Raw genomic sequence first — 14,912 nt, forward strand, 5'->3', positions numbered from 1 at the left:
GAAGAAAGAAGGTGTTGATGCCCCTGTACAGGTCATTGGTGAGGCCCCACTTGGAGTATTGTGTTCAGTTTTGGAGACCGTATCTTGCGAAAGACGTAAGAAGACTTGAGGCGGTCCAGAGGAGGGCGACGAAAATGATAGGAGGCTTGCACCAGAAGACGTATGAGGAGAGACTGGAAGCCCTGAATATGTATACCCTAGAGGAAAGGAGAGACAGGGGAGATATGATTCAGACGTTCAAATACTTGAAGGGTATTAACGTAGAACAAAATCTTTTCCAGAGAAAGGAAAATGGTAAAACCAGAGGACATAATTTGAGGTTGAGAGGTGGTAGATTCAGGGGCAATGTTAGGAAATTCTACTTTACGGAGAGGGTAGTGGATGCCTGGAATGCGCTCCCGAGAGAGGTGGTGGAGAGTAAAACTGTGACTGAGTTCAAAGAAGCGTGGGATGAACACAGAAGATTTAGAATCAGAAAATAATATTAAATATTGAACTAGGCCAGTTCCTGAGCAGACTTGCACGGTCTGTGTCGGTGTATGGCCGTTTGGTGAAGGATGGGCAGGGGAGGGCTTCAATGGCTGGGAGGGTGTAGATGGGCTGGAGTAAGTCTTAACAGAGATTTTGGCAGTTGGAACCCAAGCACAGTACCGGGTAAAGCTTTGGATTCTTGCCCAGAAATAGCTAAGAAGAAAAATTTTAAAAAAATAAAATAAAATAAAAAAAATTTTTTAAATTGAATCAGTTTGGACAGACTGGATGGACCATTCGGGTCTTTATCTGCCGTCATCTACTATGTTACTATGTTACTATGTAAATACAATCCACAAACAAATAAAAAGGGATAGGTAATGAAACAAGAGGTTGGGGAATGTTACCCACTTAATTTTTACTTGTCAGTGATCCTAGTCCAATGTAAAATCATAAAATTTAAATGAATTGGTTAAAAGCGTCCTTAAAAAGCCAACTTTTTAGGAGACTTTTAAACTTGCTGAGTAATTTTTCTTCTCTTATGTTGATCGTGAGTGGACCTGGGATGGGCACGGTTGGGTGAGGGGATGTGGACCTGGGAGGGGCACGATTGGGTGAGGGGGCACGGTTGGGTGAGGGGATGTGGACCTGGGAGGGGCACGATTGGGTGAGGGGGTGTGGACCTGGGAGGGGCACGGTTGGGTGAGGGGATGTGGACCTGGGAGGGGCACGATTGGGTGAGGGGGCGTGAACCTGAGAGGGGCACGGTTGGGTGAGGGGATGTGGACCTGGGAGGGGCACGATTGGGTGAGGGGGCGTGGACCTGGGAGGGGCACGGTTGGGTGAGGAGACGTGGACCTGGGAGGGGTACGGTTGGGTGAGGGGACGTGGACCTGGGAGGGGCACGGGTGGGTGAGGGGGCGTGGACCTGGGAGGGACATAATTGGGTGATGGGCGTGGACCTGGGAGGGGCACGGGTGGGTGAGGGGACATGGACCTGGGAGGTGCATGGGTGAGTGAGGGGATGTGGTCCTGGGAGAGGCATGGTTGGGTGAGGGGGTGTGGTCCTGGGAGAGGCACGGTTGGGTGAGGGGACGTGGACCTGGGAGGGGCACGATTGGGTGAGGGGGCGTGGACCTGGGAAGGGCACGGTTGGGTGAGGGGACGTGGACCTGGGAGGGGCACGGGTGGGTGAGGGAGCGTGGACCTGGGAGGGGCACGGTTGGGTGAGGACATGGACCTGGGAGGGACATAATTGGGTGAGGGGCGTGGACCTGGGAGGGGCACGGGTGGGTGAGGGGACATGGACCTGGGAGGGACATGATTGGGTGAGGGGCGTGGACCTGGGAGGGGCACAGGTGGGAGAGGGGACATGGACCTGGGAGGGACATGATTGGGTGAGGGGCTTGGACCTGGGAAGAGCCTGAGTGGGTCAGGGGGTCCTGGACCTGGGAGGGGCACAGGTGGGTGAGGGGAGAGCCTAGCAGTTATACACAAGGGCTAACTGGCCACAGTTCAGCATGAGTATTTCCACCAGCATTTTAGCTGGCATAAGTGCTCACAAGTAAAGCAGCGGCAATTCTTATGTTCTTATGTTATTCTGTAAAGCAATTATATAATTTGATCTGCACTTAGCCCACAGCATTCTGGAGCCTAACTTTAGGCCATCTTATGAGAATTAGCCTCCAAATGTTAATATTGGGGTGATATTGAGTGACTAATGAATGGAGAAGAGAAGGGGGGAATTACTTCATGGTGTCCTGATAGAGCCGGAAAAGGGATTTTCTGGGCAGAGTTGAGGATGTGCAGTCTCTTGTCTCACCGGAGTGTCCTGTGTTTCAGGTGGAAGTGCTGCAGGAAGAGCATTGCTTTTTGGAGAGAGAGAAAGAAGCGATATCCTCTGTGCAGCACATTGAAAGTCTTTACTCTGGATCCTGCTCTGAAAGGAAAGCAAGCCCAGCCCTGTCCAGGTAGCCTAATCTGGGGCATCACCTTGCCCTGTGACTCACTGCTGGGCCCTCATGTTCGTTCCCACAGGTCCATGTTCAGCACATCACCAAATGTTCTCAATAGCTTTCACACTAGCACTGAGCTCAGACCAGCATACTTTTTATTGTTTAAAACTAGATGAAAATCTGTAGTTTGCAGCTGCTTTCCCTGTTCCAGGTCTTGGAGACCAGTCCAGGATGTTTCCAGACACACAGCTCTTCTGAATTCATTCCTGCGGTGTGACAGTAAAGGCGAGCCTAGCAGCAGGGAGTTCAGGATCATACTGCATTGGGCCCAGTGGTGGGATCAGCCAGTCCAAGAAAGAATCCTTCTTGCCAAAGAGCTGGGCAGAGGCAAGTATGGGAGCAGAAGGGGAAGTACATTTCTGTAGTCTGCTGGTGCATATCCTTTGAAAAGCTAGAATCATCATCATCTCTGTATTTCCTTCTCATGGATGGGAAGCAAGCTGTATCCCTTATTACCCTCATGCATCATATTTCTCTTTCTTTTTTATATAATAAGGATGATACAGAACAGAACATTTCATGCCAAATATAAAGTGTATAATAACTATAATGTCATATTCATAGCAATTGGACCCATTAAAACCCCAAAAACAAATCCCCTTCCTTTTACCCCATGACTGACATGTCCATCATAGTGAAACAACAGTAAAACATTTGCTCTATTAGGCTCAAAACCAATTAGTCTGAAGCACTAGTTCTTCATTTTTGGTAAGGATCCCAAACCTTATGAAAAGCAGACAGCTGGCCATTTCGAATAGCTGTTAATTTAGACATGTGTACCGTATATAGTCAAATATAAATTGAGCTTTTGGGGCCAAAAAAATAGCCCAAAAATGAGGATCTCAGCTTATATTTGGGACATTGCCCACTCAACTCCCCCTCCTGGACTTGTTGCATGCCTCCACTGGGCTTTCCATAAGGCCTGGTGGGGTTGGCCGAGACAGGAGGGATCCCTCCCATCTTCTGTCCCAGCTACTCTTGTCAATTTATTTTACCTCCCTCTGCTTACCTTTTTGAATCCCTGGTGGTCCAGCAGTGTACTGGGCAGGAGTGAGTTTTCTGCGCTCCTGCCCTTCCCTGAATGGCTGCCTCGAGTTCTTGCAGGACTCATGAGAACTCTCGGCAGCAATTCAGCGAGCGGCTCAGTGTCAGACAGGAGCGAGGAAAACTTTCTCATGCCCGGTACACTGCTGGGCTACGAGAACTTGATTTGGCCATTCAGGGAGGGGCTCGGCACAGGGCAGGAGTGCAGAAAGCTCACTCCTGCCCGGTACACCACTGGACCACCAGGGATTCAAAAAGGTAAGCGGGGAGAGGCAGGAGGGAGGTAAAAAAAAAAAAAATTGGCAGAGTTGGTTGGGACAGGAGAGAGAAGGGATCCCTCCTGTTCCAGCCCACCAATTCATACAGCAGACCCGGTGGAGGCCTACAGGGCAGGGAGGGGGACTGGATGCAGAGCCTGGCAGGGAGGGAGGGGGGACAGGGTGGAGAGCCTGGCAGGAAGGGAGGGGGCTGGGTGCATAGCATGGCAGGGGATGGAGTGGGGGGGGGGGCAGGGCACAGATCCTGGCAGGACACATATTAACCCCCCCATCTTATATTCGAGTCAACCTTTTTTCCTCCTTTTTTGGGGGGTTAAAGGGTACCTTGTCTTAAACTCGGATCAACTTATATTCGAGTATATATGGTATATAATCCATTCTGTTAAGTACCATGTCCTTTGCTAGTGTGCATGGTTCTTTTCTTGCTGTGGCTAAAGCTAACTGACTGGCTGTGAAAAAGTTAGTAGCTATGCAGCATATTTTTCTCATACATTTTATGGATTCCTTTAATAACAAAAACATGACATATTGACTCAGATCATCTCTTAATTGTAGTTCCTAAAGTTCTATTTAGAATGACATTTGTTAAAACTTAAAAAATATAAGCTTGCATGTGGTGACCGAAGACTTTCCTGTTGTCCTTAAAGCAGACAAATATTTTCTACATAGTAACATAGTACACTTCTCCCTCCGTATTCGCGGATTTAGCAATCGTGGTTTTGATTATTCACGGTTTTTAGTTTGCTGGCTCCTCCCCCCAAATTACATCAGCTTGCATAGAAAAATCGCTGATTCCCAGCACTTTCTTCACCGAGTTTTGCCTCTCCTTCAGGAATAGGCCAGGTCTCCCAGCATGTTATTCGCAGTTTCACCATATTTACAATAGTTTTTAATAGAAAACAGCGAATAACATATGAAAGTTATTCGTGATTTTTCTGTATTTGTGGTTCTGTTAAACCCTTATCACAGCGAATACGGAGGGAGAAGTGTAAATGACAGCAGATAAAGACATGAATGGTCCATCCAGTTTGCCCAATAGTCACATGTCTTATAAATTCATAATTAAGTTGTTTTTTTCTTCTTTGATAATACTGGGACATAGACCGTAGAAGTTTGCTCAGTACTGTCCTTAGGTACTGTCTTTTAATTTCTGTTCACAGGAAGTAAACTCAGTGACCCATGTGTCTTATGGAGACATCTGACGTCCCAGCATGACTGGCAAAAAATTTTCTCTTGGATTGATGAATGTTGGCCCCAGGACAGGCAAAGAGTACTCGGGCTGGGAAACTGGCCATCTTTTTCTCCAGACCTTGTTGACCAGAATACACTTTGCAGCAGCTACACAAGGAATAAGATACTGGACAGATTGGCTAGGTGTGTTCCTCACTGTGTTTTGCATGCTCTGTTCTCTAGTAGTTTGGCTATTATTAAAATTCTTTTGATTCTAAACCCTTTGAGGGATTTGGAGGGGTTGGTTGTCTGCCTTTATTGAGAAATGGACCAGGATAACTTCTACTGGTGGGTCTTAGACTTCTCCTACCCCATTGCAGATTTCTTTTTTTTTTTTTTTTTAATCTTTATTCATTTTCAATTCTTCAACAAGTATACAATGTTATAATGAATAATATACAGAATCACTTGTACATCCTAACCAATATTCTTTAAGTATTATAAAAATCCCTCCCCCTCCCATCCCTCCCCACATCAACAATGAATTCCCGCAAAACATCTACTATACCCCTTATTTATTATAATGTTTCAAATACATAAAGGTGTCTAATCATTTGAATATACAATCAATGGCCCCCAAATCTTTTTAAAATTAGCATAATTTCCATTTTGTAAAGCAATGACTCTTTCCATCTTGTATATATGACATATAGAATTCCACCAAAAGGTATAATTGAATCTTGTATAATCTTTCCAGTTCCTAGTAATATGCTGAATGGCAACTCCTGTCAAAATTAGTAATAATTTATTATTGGACATTGAAATTTGACTTTTAAACCTCATTGAAGTGCCAAATAAAATTTTATCATACGACAAGGCAACAAAATTTTCTAATAGCGAATTAATTTGGGGCCAAATTGATTTCCAAAAGGAATTAATGCAAGGACAGAAAAATATTAAATGATCTAAAGTTCCTGCATCCTTATTACAATGCCAACATCTATTGGACTTGGAACTATCTAATTTTTGTAAACGAACTGGGGTCCAAAAAGCTCTATGTAACAAAAAAAACCATGTTTGTCTCATAGATGCCGACATTGTAGATTTTATTCTCCAAGACCAAATTCGTGGCCACTGAGATGCAGAAATTTGATGCTTGATCTCAATGCTCCAAATATCCCTCAAACCAGTTTTCTGTTTTTTATTCAAATATTCATATAGTAATTTATACCACTGTGTGGCTTGGTGACCCAAGAAATCCGCCTGAAAGCATAGGAATTCTAAACTATACTGATTATTAAGATTCTTCCATTCAGGGAACCCCTCCTGAATAGCCTGCTTCAGCTGCAACCATTTAAAATTTTGTGTCTTATTTAAACCACATTTATGTTGCAACTGTGAAAAACTAAGCAGTGAACCATTTGATATAATATCATTCAAAGTTCGAATACCTCCAATTATCCATTGCTTCCAGACGATTTGAAATCCACCAATTTTAATCTTGGAGTTTACCCAAATGGATTGATGTAACGATTTAGAAATTGGAATAGGTGACAAATTACTAACATAACGTAAAGTTTTCCAGGTATCAATCAAAATCCTATTCTCTTTATTTTTCCTAGGTATCTTTATACTAAACAAATGAACCAGATGTAAAGGAAACAGGAGTCGCCATTCTAAATATAACCAATCTGGGACATTCTCCATGAGCTCTGGGAGGACCCAATACATACCCTGACGTAGAATATAGGCTTGATGATACCTATAAAAATTTGGAAAATTTACCCCTCCCTCCATAATTGGTTTCTGTAAAGATTCTAAAGCAATTCTTGGTCTTTTACCCAACCAAACAAATTTCATAAGAATACCATTTAACTTTTTATAAAAGGACCCCTGAAAAAAAACTGGTATCATACTCATTTGATAGCAAACCACAGGCAGTATCATCATTTTAATAGTTTGAACTCTCCCCCACCATGATAAATGCAACGGATTCCACTTCTCACACATTTCTGTTACTTTTTTTAACAAAAGTCTTTCATTCTCCTTCACCGTATCTTCAATATTGTTTTTAATAATGATGCCTAAATATTTTAGACCATCTTCTTTCCAGACAAAAGTAAATGAATCGAATAAGCCTTTGGCACAGTGAACATTAAGCGGGAGGATTTCAGACTTACTCCAATTAATCTTATATCCTGAAAACTTTCCAAATTTCTCTATCAATTCAAGTAAGCATGGAATGGTGGACTCTGGATTCCTCAAATAAAGCAGTATATCATCTGCATAAGCAGAAAGTTTATTTTCCCAATCCGAATAAGGAATACCCTGTATCCCCTTTGCTTGATTAATAGCAATTAACAAGGGTTCTAAAACATCATCAAAGAGCAATGGAGACAAGGGACAACCCTGTCTAACCCCCCTTCGCAAGTTAAACTAATCCGATAAACTATTGTTACTGTATAATCTTGCACCAGGAGAGCTATACAGCGTCTGGATCATTTGAATGAAACCAGAACCCACCCCAAACCATTCCAACGCTTGATACATAAAATTCCATTCTACCCTATCAAAGGCCTTTTCCGCATCCAAAGAAACCAAGAAAGCCGGATCATTCACTTTTTTTGTTAAATTTAAAGTATGAAAAGCCAGTCTAGTATTATGAGAAGAATGTCTCCTTGCAACAAATCCTGTTTGGTGAGTATCAATAATAAAAGGGAGAGCTTTTGCCAATCTTAAAGCCAATCATTTGGCAATAATTTTCCCATCCACATTTATTAATGAAATCGGCCTGTAGTTTGAAACCAAAGTGGGATCTCTGTTTGGTTTTGGCAAAACAATAACCAAGGAATCTGCCATAGTACCTGAAATACAACCTTTAGTCAGTTGATATTGATATAAATTTAACAAATATGGTAAAAGAGTAATTTGAAATGACATAGAATTCTAGAGTATATCCATCACCACCTGGAGCGGATCCAGCTCTAAGAGATTTCAATGCTATTTCTAATTCTTTTAGAGATATAGGTTCTTCTAAACTTCCTTTTATATGCTCAGGAATTTTTGGTCCATTAATTAAATTTAAAAATTCTAAACCATCTTGTTCTTTGTTTCTATAAGTCTCAGAAGAATATAGGTCCTTATAGAAAGTAAGAAACTGTTGTAAAATATGCTCATCCACCATCTCTCCTTTTCTCATCTACCCTTTCATCCAGCATCTCTCTTCTGTGTCTCTGTTCTTCTCTCTAGTACTGTCCCCCTTGTGTCCCTGTTCCTATGCTCCCTCCATGCCCAGCATCTTATCTCTCCCCATATCCAGCTTCTTCTTTCTCTATTCCTTACCTCCTGTATCCGCTTCCCCAGGTACAGGCTTTTTCCTTCTATCTCTCTTGCCATCCTGCACCCTGCCCACCTATTTTGGAGCAGTATCTGTCCCTCTTGTACCCTTCCCCTTGTGGTCTTGAGTTTTTCTCGCCCTCTCTCCCCCTCTCCCTCTCTCCATTAGTCCAGCACCTCTCCTCGGCTTTCCTCCTCCTCTTTTTGGTTTAGTCTCTCTCTTCCCTTCACTTCACCCCAGGTCTGGCATCTCTCCTCCCCTCTCTTACTCCTTCCTCCTTCTCCCTCTGCACAGGCCTGCCTCCCCACCGCCAAAAGAGCTGTTCCTCCTCCTCCCTCTGCACAGGGCTGCCTCCCTGCCCTGAAGGCCTGCTTCCCCCCTCTCCCCACCGCAAAGGCACTTTTTCTGCTCCTCCCCGCCACGAAGGCCTGCTTCCCCCATGAAGGCCTGCTCCCCCCCCACTGCGAAGGCACTTTTTCTCTGCCGCGAACAAACGCCTGCTCCCCCCCCCCCCCCCGCAAGCCTGCACCTTCGCCGCTCTTACCTCCTTAAGGATAATAGGGCAGCTTGCAGGCTCGCTGGTGTTATAGCGATCCCTGCAGCTGCCCGTGGTCCTCAGCGGCATGTTCTCTCTGCCGCGATCCTGCCCCTAACGTCAGAGCAGCCTGCAGCCTGCAAGCTTCCCTATTAGCCTTAAGGAAGTAAGAGCGGGGAAGCTGGGAAAGTCCGACACTGATGACTTCATCTTCCGGGATTAACCTCACTGTTTAAAAGGAAGTACTGCTGTGAAAAGTATGGGAAGAGGAGTTTTACTGCAATTTATTGAGCATGGAAAGGAAGTCCTTATCTGTTCACCAGCATCTCTCCTGACCCAGGACAGAAACCTTCTAGGATCAGCCTCCTGCCTCAAGCAGGAGCAGCAGCGGATGGCCAGCAAGAGGCAGCGCTGCAGCTCCTGCTGTAGGAAGGCACGGGGGAAGGGCCGGCCATTGAATCGGGAGGCCGATTTTTAAAAAAATTGAATCGGTGAATCGATTCGAATTATGAATCGGGCAGCACTAGTCATTACTCATCACATAAACAGTCTGGTTTGGAGGATCTATGTTGGCTTCTACGCCTGAGTTCTTCCAAGTATGACATACCAAAAAAGATTATGAACAAATTGGTCCTAGCATCTGTCGTCACAACCCTGTGTTTGGAGTCATGTCTTAAAGTTGACAAGAAGATGATCAGGGTTGGAGAGATGGGAGGAAGAGATCTTTCTATTGCCTGTTAGTCTAGATGCCTGGTATAATATCAAACAAGACTTGACGACAAAAAAAATGCAAACACAATAAAACAAGAATTATTTTAATAAGGTCTCAATATGCAGATATAGTAGAAAGCCAAAATGATTAAATGTGTTTTTCTTTAGATGAATATATGAACCTGTGTTTAACAAAAGCAAAGAAGTGGGTTTTAGTTCTTTCTGTGCCCTGATATTTTGTACATTGGTGGATTTTCCATGATTTAATGGAATGGTCAGTTCTATAATACTTGAATTGTACTTCTAAAGTGTACAATGCAAGAACTTGTTTATACATTGAAGAAAAAAGTTAAGTTGAAAAATGACCAGTGGCAACTTCAATAGTAAATAATAAATTAAACTTTAAACTTGTTTGCTCATGTGACCAATCTAAAGATTTCAGTTCCATAAATTGACTTTGCAAGTACTTTGGAAACTAAAGAGCTTATATCTTAAATTAATCTATGCCTGCTCAGTACAATCTCTTTTTTGCCTGGAACAAACAAAGCAGATAAGATTGTTGGACCAGTATTGTAACTATTGTGTCATTTCTGATTAAAACCAAATTTCTTTGTTCCGTTCGACCGGGCAGGCTACGTGGCCGCAGCCCCGCGGCTTCGATCTTGCGGCGGAGCTTTTAGGCCTATGTCCCGGCCTATCACCGGTTTTAAAAAGTGTGACAAGTGCCAGGGTGCGATTTTGCTAACGGACCCTCATCGACATTGTGTTCGGTGTCTCGGGCCTGAACATCTTCCGAAATCGTGCCGGCCTTGCTCTACACTCACCGCACGTGCTTTCAAGCGCCGTTGCGTTTTGTGGGAATCGCTGTTCATGGAGTCCTCGACGGAGCCGTCGACCACGAAGGGACCTTCGCCTTCGAGATCATCCACAACTCCACAGCCTACCACCTCTGCGGCGCCGAGCCTCATCAAGCCCGCCTCGTTTGTCCCAGCTCAGACTCCGGCGCCTGCTGCGATGCCTTCCTCAACCTCCTCAGGTCAGGTAGCCCAGCAGCCCATTCCCCCAGTAGTGTTAAAAGTGCCCAAGGCCTCGAAGTCCAAGCACTCACACACTGCTCCAAGGGAGTGCGAGGCCCGCGCAGGTGGTCCCATTTCAGATGCGGATCCATCCTTGCCAGCCTCGTTCCAGACCATGCTACAGAAGCAATTCATCGAGCTCTTTACCACGATGAGACCTCAGCTTCTTTTCCAAATCCAGCCTGGGAACGTGGAGGCCTCCCGCGAGGTCGAGCCCCCTCCAGTGCCTCAGCGGGGAACACACTCTCAACAGGGAGCAGAGTCTCTGCGAGTGTCTGGTCTGGCAACAACACATGCATCACAAGGAGCAGAGTCTTTGCCCATGCCTCCATTGGAACCGATACACTCGATGCAAGGAGCAGAGTCTTTGCGAGTGCCTCCGTTGGAACCGATTCACTCGATGCAAGGAGCAGAGTCTTTGCAAATGCCTCCATTGGAGCCGATCACCCCGACGGGGTTCGAGCCTCTACGGCACCCACCCCTGCTTCGATCGACCGCTTCAAGCCCCATCCACTACCTGGCGGCCTCAGCGAAGACCTACTCGCCTCGCCCATCGAGGCTGACCTCGCGGCACAGCCCGCATCACCGATTGAGGCACTCGTCCAGGCAAGCCTCGCCTCATCGGAAGCAAGCATACCTGTAGTATTCACCACCGACCACTACTCCTCCACCGATGCCGGAGCTCGAGGACACAATGTGATCCCTCTCACCGTCTCGATCCCTGTCCCCAATGGATCCAGAGGCCTCGACCTCATCGAGCCCATCTCGAGGCCCAGCAATGGCCGACCAACTGTCCTTCTCCTCGTTCCTTCGACAGATGGCCTATGACTTGGACATCCCCCTGGATATGGGGTCCAAATTCTCGAATGAATACCTGGAGACTATGCGCCTCCCTCAACCACCGGCGGAGTCCCTAAAGCTCCCCTTACACAAGCTATTGGACCAGACCTTTGCACGGTGCCTTGAGACACCTTATTCGATCCCCGCGGTACCGGGTAAGCTGGACACCAGATACTGCACTGTTCATCGTAAGGGATTCGTCGGCTCTCAGCTCTCCCATCAATCCCTGCTAGAGGAGTCCTCACTGAAGCGGTCCCACCCCTCCCAGGTCTACGTCTCCGTCCCACCTGGTAGAGAGGAAAAGACCATGGACCGGTTCGGCAGGAGAGTCTACCAAAACTCCATGATGGCCTCGAGAGTCCTGAATTACAACTTCCACTTCACAACATATTTGGAGTTCCTTTTGTCCGTACTCCAGAAGTTCATGCCCTACGTGGATACTAGGGCACAATTCAAGTACCAGTAGGCGCTGGCCTCGTTATCCCAGCTCCGGGTGCAGCTTATGCAGTCCTCCTACGACGCCTTCGAGATCGCGGCTCGGGCCGCTGCATGTTCGGTGGCGATGCGCCGGCTGGCATGGCTGAGGACAATCGACATGGACCCCAACCTCCAGGACAGGCTCACCAATGTTCCATGCGCTGACACCGACCTCTTTGATGAGTCCATCGAGGCGGTAACCAAGAAGCTCTCAGACCATGAAAAGTCATTCCAGTCCATCCTGCGTCCGAAGCCCAGGCCTGCTCCTACTCGTCATTCACGCCTGCCTCTGATCTACCAGCGGCGTTACCCCCCGAAACAGGCTCCCCCCATCCGGCAGCCTGTGAAGAGGCAGCACCCGCAGAAACATCAGCAAAAGCCTCTACCACCTGCTGTGCCTAAAACGCCTCAGCCCTTTTGACTGTCTCAAAGAGAGCATAACCTCTGTCATTCCACCTTCTTCAGCTCCACCTATCGGAGGTCACATCCACCATTTTTTCCATCGATGGGCGACCATCACCACCAACCTCTGGGTCCTCTCCATCGTCAGGGAGGGATACTCCCTGCAATTCCACCAGGTTCCTCTGGAGCACCCTCCAAGAGAGTATCCTTCCAACTTGACGCAGACCACCCTTCTTCTTCGGGAAGCCCAGGCCTTACTGCAGCTCGGGGCTGTCGAACCGGTCCCTCGGGACCAACAGAACAAAGGGTTTTATTCCCGGTACTTCCTTGTGCCGAAGAAGATGGGCGATTTGCAGCCCATTTTGGACCTTAGGGTGCTCAACAAGTTTCTGGTCAAAGAAAAGTTTCGAATGCTGACCTTGGCATCCCTATATCCCCTCATCGAGCAGAATGACTGGTTATGCTCTCTGGATCTGAAAGAGGCCTACACTCACTTCCCCATCCATCCGGCCTCACGCCAATTCCTCAGATTCCGGGTGGGACATTTCCATCTTCAATACCGAGTGCAACCCTTCGGCCTGGCCTCATCCCCCAGAGTCTTCACCAAGTGCCTGGTAATGGTAGCCGCAGCACTCAGGAACCACGGCCTCCAGGTGTTCCCTTACCTAGACGACTGGCTCATCAAGGATTCCACGTCTCAGGGAGTCGCCCTCGCGACCCAGAAGACAATTTGGTTACTACAACATCTGGGATTCGAAATCAACTTCCCGAAATCCCACTTACAGCCCTCCCAGTCTCTTCCCTTCATCGGTGCGATCCTGGATACCAACCAACTCCGAGCGTTCCTCCCTTCCCCACGCATGGAGGCTCTTCTTCACCTCTGCCATTCAATTTCCTCTCGCCCTTCCATCTCGGCGAGACAGATGATGGTCCTGCTGGGCCACATGGCCTCTACAGTGCATGTGACGCCATTTGCCAGACTTCACCTCAGGACCCCTCAGTGGACCTTGGCGTCTCAATGGTCCCAGACGTCCAACCCTCTGACTCACCACATCCAGGTCACTCCTGCTCTACAACAGTCTCTTCGCTGGTGGATGCTTTCCTCCAATCTCTCCAGAGGCTTGTTGTTCCAAACCCCCTGCCATCAGAAAGTCCTCACGACCGACTCGTCGAACAATGCTTGGGGGGCTCATCTGGACGGCCTCCGCACCCAGGGTCACTGGACCAGCACGGACCGCCAGTGCCACATCAATCTCCTAGAACTCAGGATGATCTTCAACGCTCTCCAGACCTTTCAACATCTCCTTCGCGACCAAGTGGTCCTCATTCGCACAGACAACCAGGTCGCCATGTACTATGTGAACAAGCAGGGAGGCACAGGATTGGCCTCCCTATGCCAGGAAGCTCTGAAAGTGTGGGATTGGGCGATTCGCAACAACACCTTCCTCAGCGGTCTACATTCAGGGGGTGTACAACGCCTTAGCAGACAGCTTGAGTCGTCTTCTACAACCTCATGAGTGGACCCTCAACTCCACGCCCCTTCATAACATCTTCTCCCTGTGGGGAACACCTCAGATAGACCTCTTTGCAGCCCCCCACAACTTCAAACTGCCTCACTTCTGCTCCAGGATCTACACCCCTCAGCGCTTCAAGGCAGATGCATTCCTCCTGGACTGGACGAATCGCTTTCTATATGCGTTTCCTCCATTTCCTCTCATCCAAAAGACTCTGGTCAAGCTGAAGTCAGACCATGCCACCATGATCCTGATTGCTGCATGGTGGCCCAGACAACTTTGGTACTCCCTTCGCTGAATGTCCAGCTATCTTGATTGTAAACCGCCTAGAAGTCGCAAGATTGTGGCGGTATAGAAGAATAAAGTTATTATTATTATTCTACTTCAACTCAGCAGCAGGGAGCCATACCCTCTACCAGTTTTTCCATCTCTGCTTACACAGCATCAGGGATCTCTACTTCACCCCCAACCTGCAGTCTCTACACCTGACAGCTTGGTTCCTCTCAACGTAACCCCTCTACAGTTCTCCCAACCTGTGAGGGATGTCTTGGAAGCTTCAAGGAAGCCTGCCACCAGACATTGCTACCACCAAAAATGGACTAGATTCTCTGTTTGGTGTGTCTCTCAGCGCCAGGAGCCTCAACATTCCTCCTTGCCTTCAGTTCTGGACTACCTTTTGCACCTGTCCCAGTCTGGCCTCAAGTCTTCCTCTATACGAGTCCACCTCAGTGCAATCGCTGCTTTCCATCAGCCTCTACAAGGTAAACCCCTGTATGCTCACCCTGTGGTTTCCAGATTCATGAAAGGACTTTTCCATGTCAATCCTCCCCTCAAACCGCCTCCTGTGGTTTGGGATCTCAATGTCGTCCTTTCGCAGCTCATGAAACCTCCATTTGAACCTCTTCACAAAGCTCACCTGAAGTATCTCACTTGGAAAGTTGTGTTTCTCATTGGCCTCACTTCTGCTCGACGAGTCAGTGAGCTCCAAGCCTTGGTCGCGGACCCACCTTTTACAGTCTTCCTTCATGACAAGGTGGTTCTC

At 47.2% G+C, this 14,912-nt stretch overlaps 1 protein-coding gene across 6 annotated transcripts in view; it reads left to right on the forward strand.

Moving 5' to 3' along the window:
* Window positions 1-14,912, forward strand: part of SPG11 (SPG11 vesicle trafficking associated, spatacsin) — a 189,669-nt gene that overhangs the window by 59,952 nt on the left and 114,805 nt on the right. For all 6 annotated transcript variants that reach the window (XR_004536914.1, XM_033919780.1, XM_033919779.1 and 3 more), the window contains 3 exons: window positions 2,314-2,441; window positions 2,638-2,813; window positions 4,969-5,182. Coding sequence is in view for 5 of the 6 variants with exons in the window: in XM_033919780.1 (XP_033775671.1) it covers window positions 2,314-2,441; window positions 2,638-2,813; window positions 4,969-5,182 (518 nt within the window). In the remaining variant the exon portion in view is untranslated. The remainder of the gene's footprint in view (window positions 1-2,313; window positions 2,442-2,637; window positions 2,814-4,968; window positions 5,183-14,912) is intronic.

Source organism: Geotrypetes seraphini, chromosome 14 (genome assembly GCF_902459505.1).
Source record: "Geotrypetes seraphini chromosome 14, aGeoSer1.1, whole genome shotgun sequence".
NCBI lineage: Eukaryota > Metazoa > Chordata > Amphibia > Gymnophiona > Dermophiidae > Geotrypetes > Geotrypetes seraphini.